Source organism: Camelina sativa, chromosome 8, assembly GCF_000633955.1.
Source record: "Camelina sativa cultivar DH55 chromosome 8, Cs, whole genome shotgun sequence".
Taxonomy (NCBI): Eukaryota; Viridiplantae; Streptophyta; class Magnoliopsida; order Brassicales; family Brassicaceae; genus Camelina; species Camelina sativa.
This window is the reverse complement of record NC_025692.1, coordinates 18,083,571-18,095,950: the sequence shown is the minus strand read 5'-3', so window position 1 is coordinate 18,095,950 and position 12,380 is coordinate 18,083,571. Positions and strand designations below refer to the sequence as shown.

General features: G+C 35.0%; 2 protein-coding genes across 2 annotated transcripts; both read right to left on the bottom strand.

The window, feature by feature from the left end:
- LOC104707432 (probable cysteine protease RDL5) lies at positions 2,357 to 4,226 on the bottom strand. Its single transcript, XM_010423783.1, has 4 exons — positions 3,640 to 4,226; positions 3,105 to 3,340; positions 2,871 to 3,011; positions 2,357 to 2,790 (listed from the first exon to the last, which is right to left on the bottom strand). Exons 1-4 carry the CDS (start codon positions 4,139 to 4,141, stop codon positions 2,548 to 2,550), a joined length of 1,122 nt encoding a protein of 373 aa, XP_010422085.1. The 5' UTR covers positions 4,142 to 4,226; the 3' UTR covers positions 2,357 to 2,547.
- On the bottom strand, positions 5,599 to 7,475 carry LOC104707433 (probable cysteine protease RDL4). Its single transcript, XM_010423784.2, has 4 exons — positions 6,901 to 7,475; positions 6,334 to 6,569; positions 6,111 to 6,251; positions 5,599 to 6,013 (listed from the first exon to the last, which is right to left on the bottom strand). Exons 1-4 carry the CDS (start codon positions 7,364 to 7,366, stop codon positions 5,771 to 5,773), a joined length of 1,086 nt encoding a protein of 361 aa, XP_010422086.1. The 5' UTR covers positions 7,367 to 7,475; the 3' UTR covers positions 5,599 to 5,770.

The following is a 12,380-nucleotide window of genomic DNA, read 5'->3' as shown; positions in this document are numbered from 1 at the left end:
TGAAATAAGAAAAGACATTATTGTTGAAGTGTGGAACTTATCTTTTGGACACATTGTGAATATGTATCTGCCTGTCGGGGAGGAAGATTATCGATCTCCCTGGTCAAGCGGCAAAAAGGTAATTGGACTTGGAGGTTTTGTAACTCTCCTCTCTAGGGGTTTAAATCTAATTAACGATGTTCAATAATAATGTTTTAGGTACTTTAACCATATATATTTTTATTTTAATGTTTTGTAATAATCATTATTATTTTTTTTTTCAAGATCAATATATATCAGATTTTAGAATTTCAATCCGAAAAATAATAGAGTATATATGTGTGATCAATAATTGTTTTTGCGACGACATTAAGTACATGTACAATAAGGTTTTTTGGCATCGTCTTCTCCATCATTGTTTTGCCTTCGTTAAACTAAATGTCCCGCCTAAAAGTTATATAAGAATCCACTTTTCAAATTCTTATATCCATCAAGTCTAACTGTAATCTTAACTTTTTAGTATTCACTTTTCTACGCATTAATTAGGAATCAATCTAATATATCTGATTCTCAATTTTAATTTAGTAAATTACTCGAGTTGATATGTGGTGATTGGTGATCACTCTTCAGTGTGAAACTTTTTCGCTCTATTATTGGTACACTCTATTATTAGTCTACGTTATTATTATGCGTGACAGTATGACACAAGGGAACATCCAATAAATATCTTGTACATTTTCTAAACGGATTTTGCGGGGGAAAAAAAATCTAAGAGATGAAGTATGAGCGGTTTTAAAGGTATATATGGGTGTAATCATCTTTGTCCGGTTGAAAAAGTTGGTAAATTTTCGGTTCATAATAACATGATTAAGGAATTAAAATTGGAAATTAATAGGTCAAACATTCTTTTGCTTTAATTTTAATTGCAACATTGACGTAAGAGACTTCAAGAAACATGGACGTAAAGAGACTACTCAAAATCTTCAACTTTCAAGACATGTGGACTGTTGTAAGTCGTGGCAAACGCTGTCGTAGAGGTTGAGGAGGCCACGGTCATCACTAACTTTCCCTTAATTTCTACTTGATTATTAGTCACAGTTCTTATAATGTTTTATGTGTATGCCTTTTTCCCATCCAACTTTAAAAAACTATATGACCCAAAAGATCATCCTTTGTACTGGTTACATTTACATTTTATTGCGCAGACAGTTAGCAAAAAATAATAATATGAAATGTTGTTTCTTGTTTTCATCTTCATTTTTGTTGTTGTTAAGTGTTAACAGCTCCTGGTTCGGTCAAGATATATAGTCATTTTGATTTAATTTTGTTTTATTGTTATATATATTAGCGATTCACAAAGTGTTCTTGCCGACCGCTTGAATCAATGACAACAGTCACAGGCTGGGTTTCATACACATCTGACATCCCTCATAAATTATTGCCTTATTGGTATTTTCCTCCGAAACAAATTTTAAGTTTCTTTTTTTTTTTTGTTTTTTCAAGAATTAATTGCTTCCTTTTTTGCGTTAGAGCATGGCAAATGATCTCTATGATTGTAACTACCAATCTTGAGGGGCCGTCACAGGCTCCGTTAACAGCCTTATACCTATAATCCCTGTCGATATGTTTTTACCAAAAAAAATTTAGGTTATGTACATATATAGTCACGCGCCCGTCTTCTTTAGGCGTAATTATGATGATACTCAGAAAATACCATCATAATTACGTAGAAATATCATCAGAATTATGGTAGATGATGCCCGCATCAAGAGAAAAAAAAAAACTTCTTCTATACAAAAATTTAAATTAATTATCATTGGTCAATACCTCGACTCGACTGTACATATATATCATGGAGTAATCCAAAAGATCACATGATCGAGTGGCAGGTGGTATGGATAAGTTATTAAAGACTGGCCCGAGTATAAGGGGGTGTATAGGCAGACACGACATTGTTGAAAAAAAGTTTTCAAGTTTGGATTTAACCATCTTTGATACTTAATAGAAGCCATCAATGTATTTTCTAAAGTACCATATTCATGCAAGGTTTGGAGAAATTAACTTTGCTCGTACGAAAAGGTCAAAACTGCACGTTTTAATAATGTATTGATCACAACAAAAGGTAAAAGAACAAACTGCCATAACACACCTAACTTTAAAATTTTTGACAATAGAAGCTCAAACATTGCCAAAACGGTACTGCATTCTGTTGATATGATCTAAACATCGTTAGTAGCAAAAAGTTAATTCAAACAATTGTAACCTATTAATTTCACTCTCTAGTGGCTTTGATCACTATCATTTTTCTTATTCTCCAAATTCAGAATCGCTCATCACTATAGTCTATGACAAGAATTTTTCGGCAAGACGGAAAACATTCATCAGTGGACTCAAAGAAATGTCCATAAATATTATACAAACTCCAAACATTGACCCCAATACAAATGCAAGATATATAACAAAACCAAACCAAACCAGTCGACTACATTATTTTTTCCATCAAAGTCGAATAAAGTTGTTGGCTCACTCGATCCGATCCCTTGCATAACATACACTTAGTTTATATTATCAAGCGATGGAGCTTTTTTCGGTAGATAAGGAGCTCTTGAGAGGGTATGAAGCGCGCATCGCAATGCCACATAAGCCTCTTGGATTGACAATGTTGCGAGCCATCTTCATGTAGCCAGCTTCCCCCCATGTGTTCCCCCTCGAGTTTTTCACGAGCCAGTAGTCACGACCGTTCTCAGTTCCATACCCGATCACAACAACACCATGGTTTAGATTTGTTCCGCATGTTCCGTCGAATACTCCCTTTAAAGATTAAAAAAAATATAATGAAAATGTGTTTTTCAACTAAAGAACAAAAATCTAAAGAAATTTTCTTTTTTTACCGATTCATAAAGCTGAAACTCTCGGCTGCTGGAATCGACAACGGCAGTCACAGGTTGGTGAGCAACCGCTTTCATGAGAGCAGATTCATCGTTTGCAGGCAAATTCTCATATCCATCAATCATAACATTATTGTTGTTTCCCTACACAAATATTTAAGTTCAAAACATTATTGTTTCTTTTTACTGTGTTGTTATAGACATTAGAAACTATATATATACTAACTATACACATACCTTGAGGCGGCCATCACATACTCCGTTAACAGCTTTGTAAGGATACTCGTTGTCGGTACCAAGACCGCCGTTGTTCATAATGAACTCATAGGCAGCCTCGACTTTGCCTCCTCCGCAACCATTGTTTTCTTTGTTACAATTGATCAAATCTTGCTCAGACAAAGTGACCAACTCGTCCGTCACAATCTTGTTTAAGCCTTCCACGGCTCCCACAGTGGAGAAAGCCCAACAACTCCCTTCACACCAGAACAAAACATGCATGAATTGTATATTATTTATCAATACGTACAAAACGATATTGCTACTAACTTTAGTTAGTGCCCATTCTTGGTTTTAACGAACAATATACTAATACTTAAGTTGCATATTATGAAACATACATTTAAACTAACGTTTTTTTTTAATATAGAAAGGTTGTTTTAAGGTTTACATTAATTTAAACTGATTGCCAAAAGTACTCATATTATTTTACTCTATATAAAATATATAAAAATAGTTAGACCAGATGGACCGGAATTAAAATCATTAGACTTACTGCAATGGCCTTGATCTTTGACTTGAGTCACTGCACCTTCGTTTCTCCAGTCAACGGACTTAGGAAGCACATCACCAGCACTAGTCTTGTATCGGTTGCTGGTAGTCAAGAAGACATGGTTCCTAGTTGGTCTTGCATCAGCCCCGTGGCAAATCTGCCCGTACTCATGGAGAGATAAATCGGCAAACCGGTTCAAACCTAGCCGATAACTGAGATTCTCAGCGTTCCGGTTAGTGATAAAACGGAGGTTGTCCTCAAAAATTGTTAAACGCCGTTCCTTCTCTGCAACAGACTCGTACACTTTCCCATGTATGATCATCCATGACTCGAACATCAAGGTGGCCTCAGCGTCGAAGGCACCCTGGCGATGGCCTGGACCGGCTGTCACGTGGTGGTTATCGTCATAGGAAACGACGGACATGTCCATGTCCATGGACGTGGCACAAGAGGCGATAGCCGTTGCTAGTAGGAGGATCAGCATGGCTGCTTTAGCACAACCCATTTTTTTGTTGGGCTTAAGAAACTATTTAAACTTTTATTTGTGTTTCTAAAAGTTATTAAAGAAGAGAAGATTTGTGCTGTGTGTACCTTTGGCGAAGACATGACAATATTTATAGTACTCAGCGCTTAGATATATGACAATATTCTATTGGAAAACTATACGAAAAAAAAAAATTATGACAATATTCTATTGGAAAACTATATATTATAACGTGTCCATTGGACTGAACAAGTGGGCAAACCTACTGTTGCAATTTTGGGTGCAAGTGTGCTAATAATTTTTTTACCAAATATTATTAGATGAGAATCTTTTCAAAAATTTGTCGTATAACATTTACACCCAAAATGAAAAAAAAAGGTTGTATCTTAAAATTCTTCTTCTCTGGTCATTCCATAGAAATGTTAATTAGGGTTTCGAATGGTAATCTATTAGAACACGACGACGGCGGTTACAATAGTAACAAAACCGTTATTTATGCACATTAACCATTCGAAGCTTAGATATAGAAACATACCCAAGTTTGCTTGCCTACTACCTTGAATGCAAGTAAAAAGAAGACATGGAAAAATTCTTAGGTTTACCTCCATTTTATTAGCTAATCAAAATTTGCTAGATAATATTATATTTAAAGATAAATCAAAATTAAAATTAGAAAAATATAAGTAATTAAGGAAACAAAATATGTAGATTTTACCCAAATTTTCTAACCTATGAGAAGTAGTAGACAAATACTGAATGCAATTGATCGGCAGTAGGACCCAAATATTTTTTGGTTATCATATAAAGTAAAAAAAAAAAAAAGAAGAAGAACCCCACTATATATAACAGAACACAACATAAATTTAAAATATATCAAAAATTCATCTATATCTGTTCTATAAACTTGTTGAATGATTCTACAGACTACCGCAAAGTCTTTCTCAGTAATTTTTTTTGTACGCATAGTTCTGAAAATCACTTTCGAATCAATATTTTCATTGCAAATCAATATTTTATGTTCTTTGTTTCAGTCGCATGATATTAAAAATCATTTTTTGTAGTTCTTTCTTGAAATTGCAACAACTAAGCATGCTTAATTACGGCACAAAAATTCTAACTATATCTCTATAGACACTTGTCGAAAGATTATATAGATTATAGACAACCGTAGAATATTTTTTTTTTGTACTCTGTTTTGTACGATATCCTAAAGCATACTTTTATAATTGTTTTCCATGATAAGTTACAGTCTTACAGAAAATAAATCTACACAGTAATTTTAATTATATAAATAATTAATTCAACTATTTTAATTTTTAGATATGCTAATAAGCACCACTATCTTCAAAAATCTGTCTTACAAATACGCTTGATCACTGTCGTCTCTCTCATTCTCTAAACTAATTAGAATCGCTCAATATCTTGTCTCTGAGAAGTATTAATGTTTTTGGAATTTATCCCTAAACGAAAAGCATTCATCATTAGAACGAAAAATCCATAAATATTATACGAACTCCAGACATTGACCCCCATACAAGTCGAAAATATATTACAGAACCAAACCCATCGATTACATTATTTTTCATTCAAAATCGAATAGGTTGTACGCTCAGTAAATCCCTTGCATAATATTACATATAGTTCATTTTATTAGGCGATGGAGCTTTTATAGGCGGAAAACGAGTTCTTGAGAGGGTATGAAGCTCGCATAGCAATTCCACATAAACCTCTTGGATTGGCAATGTTGCGAGCCATCTTCATGTAGCCAGCTTCTCCCCATGTATTTCCCCTTGAATTTTTGACGAGCCAGTACTCACGACCGTTCTCGGTTCCGTACCCGACCACAACAACTCCATGGTTTAGGTTTGTTCCGCACGTGCCATCAAACACTCCCTATGTCATAAAAACAAAAATATTCATGAAATCTTTTTTTAATTAAAGAAGGTCTTATAAACGAAAATCTAAAAATGTCTTTTTCTCTTTTCTTCACCGATTCATAAAGCTGAAACTCTCGGCTGCTGGAATCGATAACGGCGGTCACAGGCTGGTGAGAAACCGCTTTCATTAGAGCAAATTCGTCGTTGGCAGGCAAATTCTCATACCCATCAATCATAACATTCTTGTTGTTTTCCTACACAAATATTTTTTAAAAATAAGTTCAAAATGGAATCTTTCATAGACATTATTTACATATAGATCCTAATTATACTGACCTTGAGCCGGCCATCGCAGACTCCGTTAACAGCTTTGTAAGGATAATCTTTGTCGGTACCAAGACCACCGTTGTTCATGATGAACTCATAGGCCGTCTCCACTTTGCCTCCTCCGCAACCATTATTTACTTTGTTACAATTGATCAAATCTTGCTCAGACAAAGTGACTAACTCTCCCGTCACAATTTTGTTTAAGCCTTCCACTGCTCCCACCGTCGAGAAAGCCCAACAACTCCCTTCACACACGAACAAAACATGCTTAAATTGTTTGTAGAGTTTTGTTTGGATAAAACTAGAATGATAGTGGTAACTAGTTAGTGTCATTTTTATTTTTATTTTTAATTTAAGAATTGACCCTTAAAACTTATAAGTGACCACTATCATTTTCTGATAATTTTGGTTTGAATTAATAAGTGATTTCTAATTAAAGCGAATTTAAATATAACTTTCTATTATTATTCCTCTACTATATAATTTGTTTTTCTTTTACTACGATTACTATTAGGTTTTATTTTACCCTAAATATATAAAAACCAGACGGATCGGATTTACAATCTTTACACTTACTGCAATGGCCTTGATTTTTCACTTCAGTAACTGCGCCTTCGCTTCTCCAGTCAACAGACTTAGGAAGCACATCACCAGCACTAGTCTTGTATCTATCGCTGCTAGTCATGAAGACGTGGTTCCTACGAGGTCTTGGATCAGCCCCGTGGCAAACTTCTTCATACTCATGAAGGGATAAATCCGCAAACCGGGTTAAACCTAGCCGGTAACTAAGATTCTCAGCGTTCCGGTTATTGATAAAGCGGAGGTTGTCCTCGAAAATGGTCCGACGCCGTTCCTTCTCAGCTACGGACTCGTACACTTTCCCATGTTTGACCATCCATGACTCAAATATTAACGATGCTTCAGTGTCAAAAACACGAACAGAACTGGCGGTCATGTGGTTGTTTTCATCGTAAGAAACGACGGACATGTCCATGGCCGTGGCACAAGATGTGATGACCATTGCTACTAATAGGGTCAGCATGGCTGTTTTAGCACTACCCCTTTTTTGGCGTAAAAGGAATTAAACTTTGATTTGTGTTTGTTTCTGATAGTTATAAAAGAAGAACAATGGATTGTGTGTTGTGTTATTCTGGCTAACATATGACAGCTTTTATAGTACTCAGAGCACAGAAAGGTAACACATGTCCATTGCAGTGATCAAGTGCATGCAGTGATGCAGATCTACTGTTGCAAGTGTTGATGCGATTGTCCTTGTCAATCTTTTACCAAAGATTTTCAAATTTTGTGGGTTCTATTTAAACTTTTTTTAGTCTTTTTAGATTTCACGATTTGGGGATTAGGTGTAGGAAAAAGTGACTATTTAAATGAGAAGATTTCTATATGGTGAAAAAATCTGAAATTATTGTAGTTTTTAATGTTAATGAAAGCATTTCCTATTAATTCAACGTACGAAAATAATATACAGTATCTTATGGGAAAAATGATCTAAAGGTTTTAGAAATTTGTAAATATCTCTGAGATGTTTTACATTAATTGAAGAACTTGTAAAAGTTTCTAAAAAAAATAGATCGACTCTCACAAGATTTGGTTATTAAAAATGTTTTCAGTAATTAGTAACATATATCACTGTGTCACTGTTGATATATATGTTCCTCAGCTGAATCGTAAAAAAAAGTTCGTATATAATCCGTAAATCGTGAAATGTTGATATATGTTCCTACAACTGAATCGTAAAAAAAAGTTTGTATATAATGTCTAAATATATTGTACGATTCTAACCATTTTAATGTATAAGAACTTAAAAAAAGAAACACCAAAACTTTTACGACTTCAGACCCAAATCTGAACCCTGCGTCTCGTTGAAGGAATCTTTTCGAAATCCACTAAACACAAGTTTGTTACTCTCTCTACAAGATTTCTCTCTTCTGTTACAAAACGAAATCTATAATGAACAAAAGAGAGGGATAGTGTTGATAAGCTAACGCTTCAGCTTCTTCACTCTCACGTGGGATTAACACGTGCCGTGTGTACCAACCTAAACAGAAGACCCTCTTTGTAGACTAGAGTATTTCCTATACTTAACGAAATCCTATTGCATTTGGGTCATAATTCACAATTCTCCACCTTGACCATAATGTTGTGACTTAGCTTGAACATGGACTCCAGCTTCGGACCTGATTCATCCCAATCAGCTTCAGATCACCTGAGTTAACCCACTCAACTTTATTAGGAGCCTGAGCTCTCTCTCAGTTTCTTGTAACTCTGAGAAGCTTCAGAGCTTCCTGAAGCTTTTTCACTGTAACATTCTTTGTAAATACACCCGTTGGGTTGTACTCGGTTGCAATCTTCTGAACTTGTATCACTCCATCACTTATCAAATCTCGAATGAAGTGATACTTTATCTCGATATGCTCCGTTCTCTCATGATGAACTACATTCTTGGCTAAAGCAATGGCACTTGATATATCATGGTTTTTATGTGTTTTTATCCATGGTATAAGTTTTATCTATAGAGTCTTTTTGGTGTTTTTAGAGTCTTTGAGAGTCTTTACATGTTTTATAGGATTTAGCATGGATATGAGTATAATATAGCTAAATAGGAGGATTTGGAGCACATTCAAGCATTGAGGCTGAGTTGTGAAGTTGGGAGACGAGTTCAGAGCTATGCATCGGTCGATGCAGATGATAGTGTCGATCGATGCAGTGTCCACAAGACGCTTTGGAAGTTTTTCCACAAGTTTTGAAAATTTACAAAACTGCCCCAAAGTTTTCAATATTTGCATCATTAGTCCTTGGACATGTTTTAAGAATATAAATAGATTTTCTAGGTCATTGTTTAGACCTAAGCTTTATTTTTCCCTGCAACTTTTGAGAGAGAACCCTGAGAGATTTTTAGAGAGTTTTTGAAGAGAAAAATCAAGACTCCTTCAGAGAAGATTCAGAACTTTTTTTATTCTTCCTTTAATATCTTAATGCTATCTATTTTATTCATGATTTGTGTTTTTACAATTATGTCTGAATAGATATGCTTGTTAGGGTTAGAGTTTCTCATCAGGGATTTCATGGATTGTTAGATTGATTAATTGTTTGGATTCATTATCTTTCTTGTTCTTCACCATAGGTTGTTCTTAATGTTAGATCTTTGATTAGTCATCTGGATTTAGATCTTAGGATTATTGATTGATATGAGAATATAATTGATTTTCCTGACAAAAACCTTTGGTGAGCAAAATTACTTTTTGCAAAGAGATTTGAATTAGTGATTTTGTGAACTTATCTAAACTTGATTTTATTGCTGGTTTTTAACTTGAATTTTGCAAAGAGATTTGGATTTTCGGGTTTTAAAACTTAGATGATATTTGCAGTGAGAATTAATTTATTTTACAATTGTGTTTAGAGTTCAAGAACGGTGCTTAATTGTTGAATCCTGCTTGATTAATTAATCGATATGATTTTCTATGATTTCATGAGAATTTCTCTAGGTCTAGCGTTTAATCCTTCTGATTTTACAACTCTTCTATTTTCTGTTTTATTTTGCAATTTAATTACAATATTTCTGTTTAGCATAATTTATTAAATCTATTGTGTGAATCTAGATTCTTTGTGGATTTTATCCCTAAGTACTACAATTGATCTCTTAATTTGAGAGAGTAGCTCAGGGTTAAATTTGAGCATATCAGCACTCTGTGAGTCACTGTAAATGTTTACTAACTCTTGCTTGAACCCTAGCTCATTTATGAGACCCTGCAACCACACTACTTCCTTTGCAGCATCCGTTAGTGCCATGTACTCTACCTCTGTTGAAGAAAACGACACTACCTTCTGTAAACAAGAATTCCAGCTGACAACATTACCTCCAACTGTGAAAACTACCCGTGATGTTGACTTCTTGTTATCCTGATTTCCAGCATCATCAGAATCATAATAACCCTGCACAATAAAGTTTCCTTCATTTCGATAGCACAATTTTCTACTCACCGACCCCTTTGATATATCCCAGAATCCATTTAACCGCTTTCCCTTGTTGCTTGAGTGGTTTGCTCATAAACCTGCAAACCATACTCACTGAGTGTGCCAAATTTGGTCTTCTACCGATCATTGCGTACATCAAGCTTCCTACTGCACTCTGATAAGGTACTCGCCTCATTGTCTCATCCAGTAACCTGACTTCCACATCTGTAGCTGATTTCAACTTGAAATGCACTCCCAACGGTGTCTCCACCGGTTTTCATTAATCCATATGAAACGTTCCTAGTACCTTTAACAAATAACCTTCTTGAGAAATAGACAAAGTACCTTTGGCTCTGTCTATGCTAATCTCCAATCCAAGAATTTTCTTCGCTTCTCCCAAGTCATTCATTTCAAATTCTGACTCGAGAAGACTCTTAAGTTCTACAATGTGGTTGATATCCTTGCAAGCTATAAGAATGTCTTCCACGTACAAGAGTAGATATATTTACTCACCATGAGCAATCTCCTTAAAGTACACATAACTATCGTACTTACTCCACGTATAGTTGTGTGATTGCATAAACTCATCGAACCTCATGTTCCATTGTGTTGGCGACTGATTGAGGGCATACAATGGTCTTTGCAATAAACAGACCCTATCTGAATATTCCTCATCAACATATCCTTCTGGCTGCTCCATGTAGATTGTCTCATCTAGATACCCATGCAAAAAAGCAGTTTTAACATCCATTCGCTGAATCTCCATGTCATGGTGAGCCACCATGCTTAAAATGAACATGATTGTAACCTGCTTCACCACTAAAGAAAGTACCTCTTGGTAGTCAACTCCCTCCTTTTGAGAATAACCTTTAGCTACTAGCCGTGCCTTGAAACTGGGACCTTCAACTCCAACTATCTCAGCTTTCCTTTTAAAAATCTATTTGCACCCAATAGGCTTTTGCTTCTTATCTCTTTCTACCATTACCCAGGTTTTATTCCTTTTAAGAGAAATCATATCCTCATCCGTAGCCTCTATCCACTTATCTTTATCAGCATCAAGTAATGCCTCTTTAAAGCTTCCCGGTTATGACTTGCCACCATCTTCAGTGCTTAGATATGCATAAACCGCAATATCCTCCAGTTATGTTTCTTCTGTAACATAGTCATTCAGTCTGGCTGGCCTGACGATTTTCTTCGTGACCTATCAGTTGCTATCTGATGATCATCAACCTCTGGAATCACTGTTTGACCAGATATTTCTTTTGTATCAACAACTATTGTTTGTTCAATGTTTTGGTCCATAACTCCACCTGAGCTTGACCCTTATTAGACCTGTTACTACCTGCAATATCATAAAGTATATCATCAGTAGGGTTAGAGAACTTGCATGATTGTTTGTGTGCAGCTACATCCTTGTAAACCACATCCTCTCTGAAGACTATATTTCTGCTTACGACGCACTTTGATATGCTCAAATTAATCCTAGAGCTACTCTCTCAAATTATGAGATCAATGTAGTATCTAGGGGTCGAATTCCACAAGGACTCTCGTTTACACAATAGATATAAGTATCATATTAAGCTAAACCAAATAAATTGTATTAAAATAAAAAGCAAGAAAATCAATTAAAACAAGTGTGAATTCAATAAGAAAGAAGATATGCCCAGGAATATTCTCAGGAAATTCAGAATTGCATATAAAGATAATTGTCAAGATTTATTAAGAACCATTCTAGAACTCATATCACTATGGTAAAATTAACCAGCTCATGCTGCGAAAATTATCTAAGTCTATAAAATAGAATTCCAAATCTCTTTGCAAATCCTAATGATTAAACTAGCTTTAAATACAGGTTTGATAAGTTCACAAAATCCCTAAACCAAATCTCTTTGCAAATAGGTATTTTGCTCATCTAAGATTATTTCAAGAAATCTATAGCACTCTCATGTCTACCAATTAACCTAAGATCAGATTATAGGTTACTCTCGCTACTCTAGAATACACAATAACCAATTTAGATGGAGAACTCTATAATTATTATCCTAACACTCCGATAACCTACCAATTCATGAATTCCTTTGAAA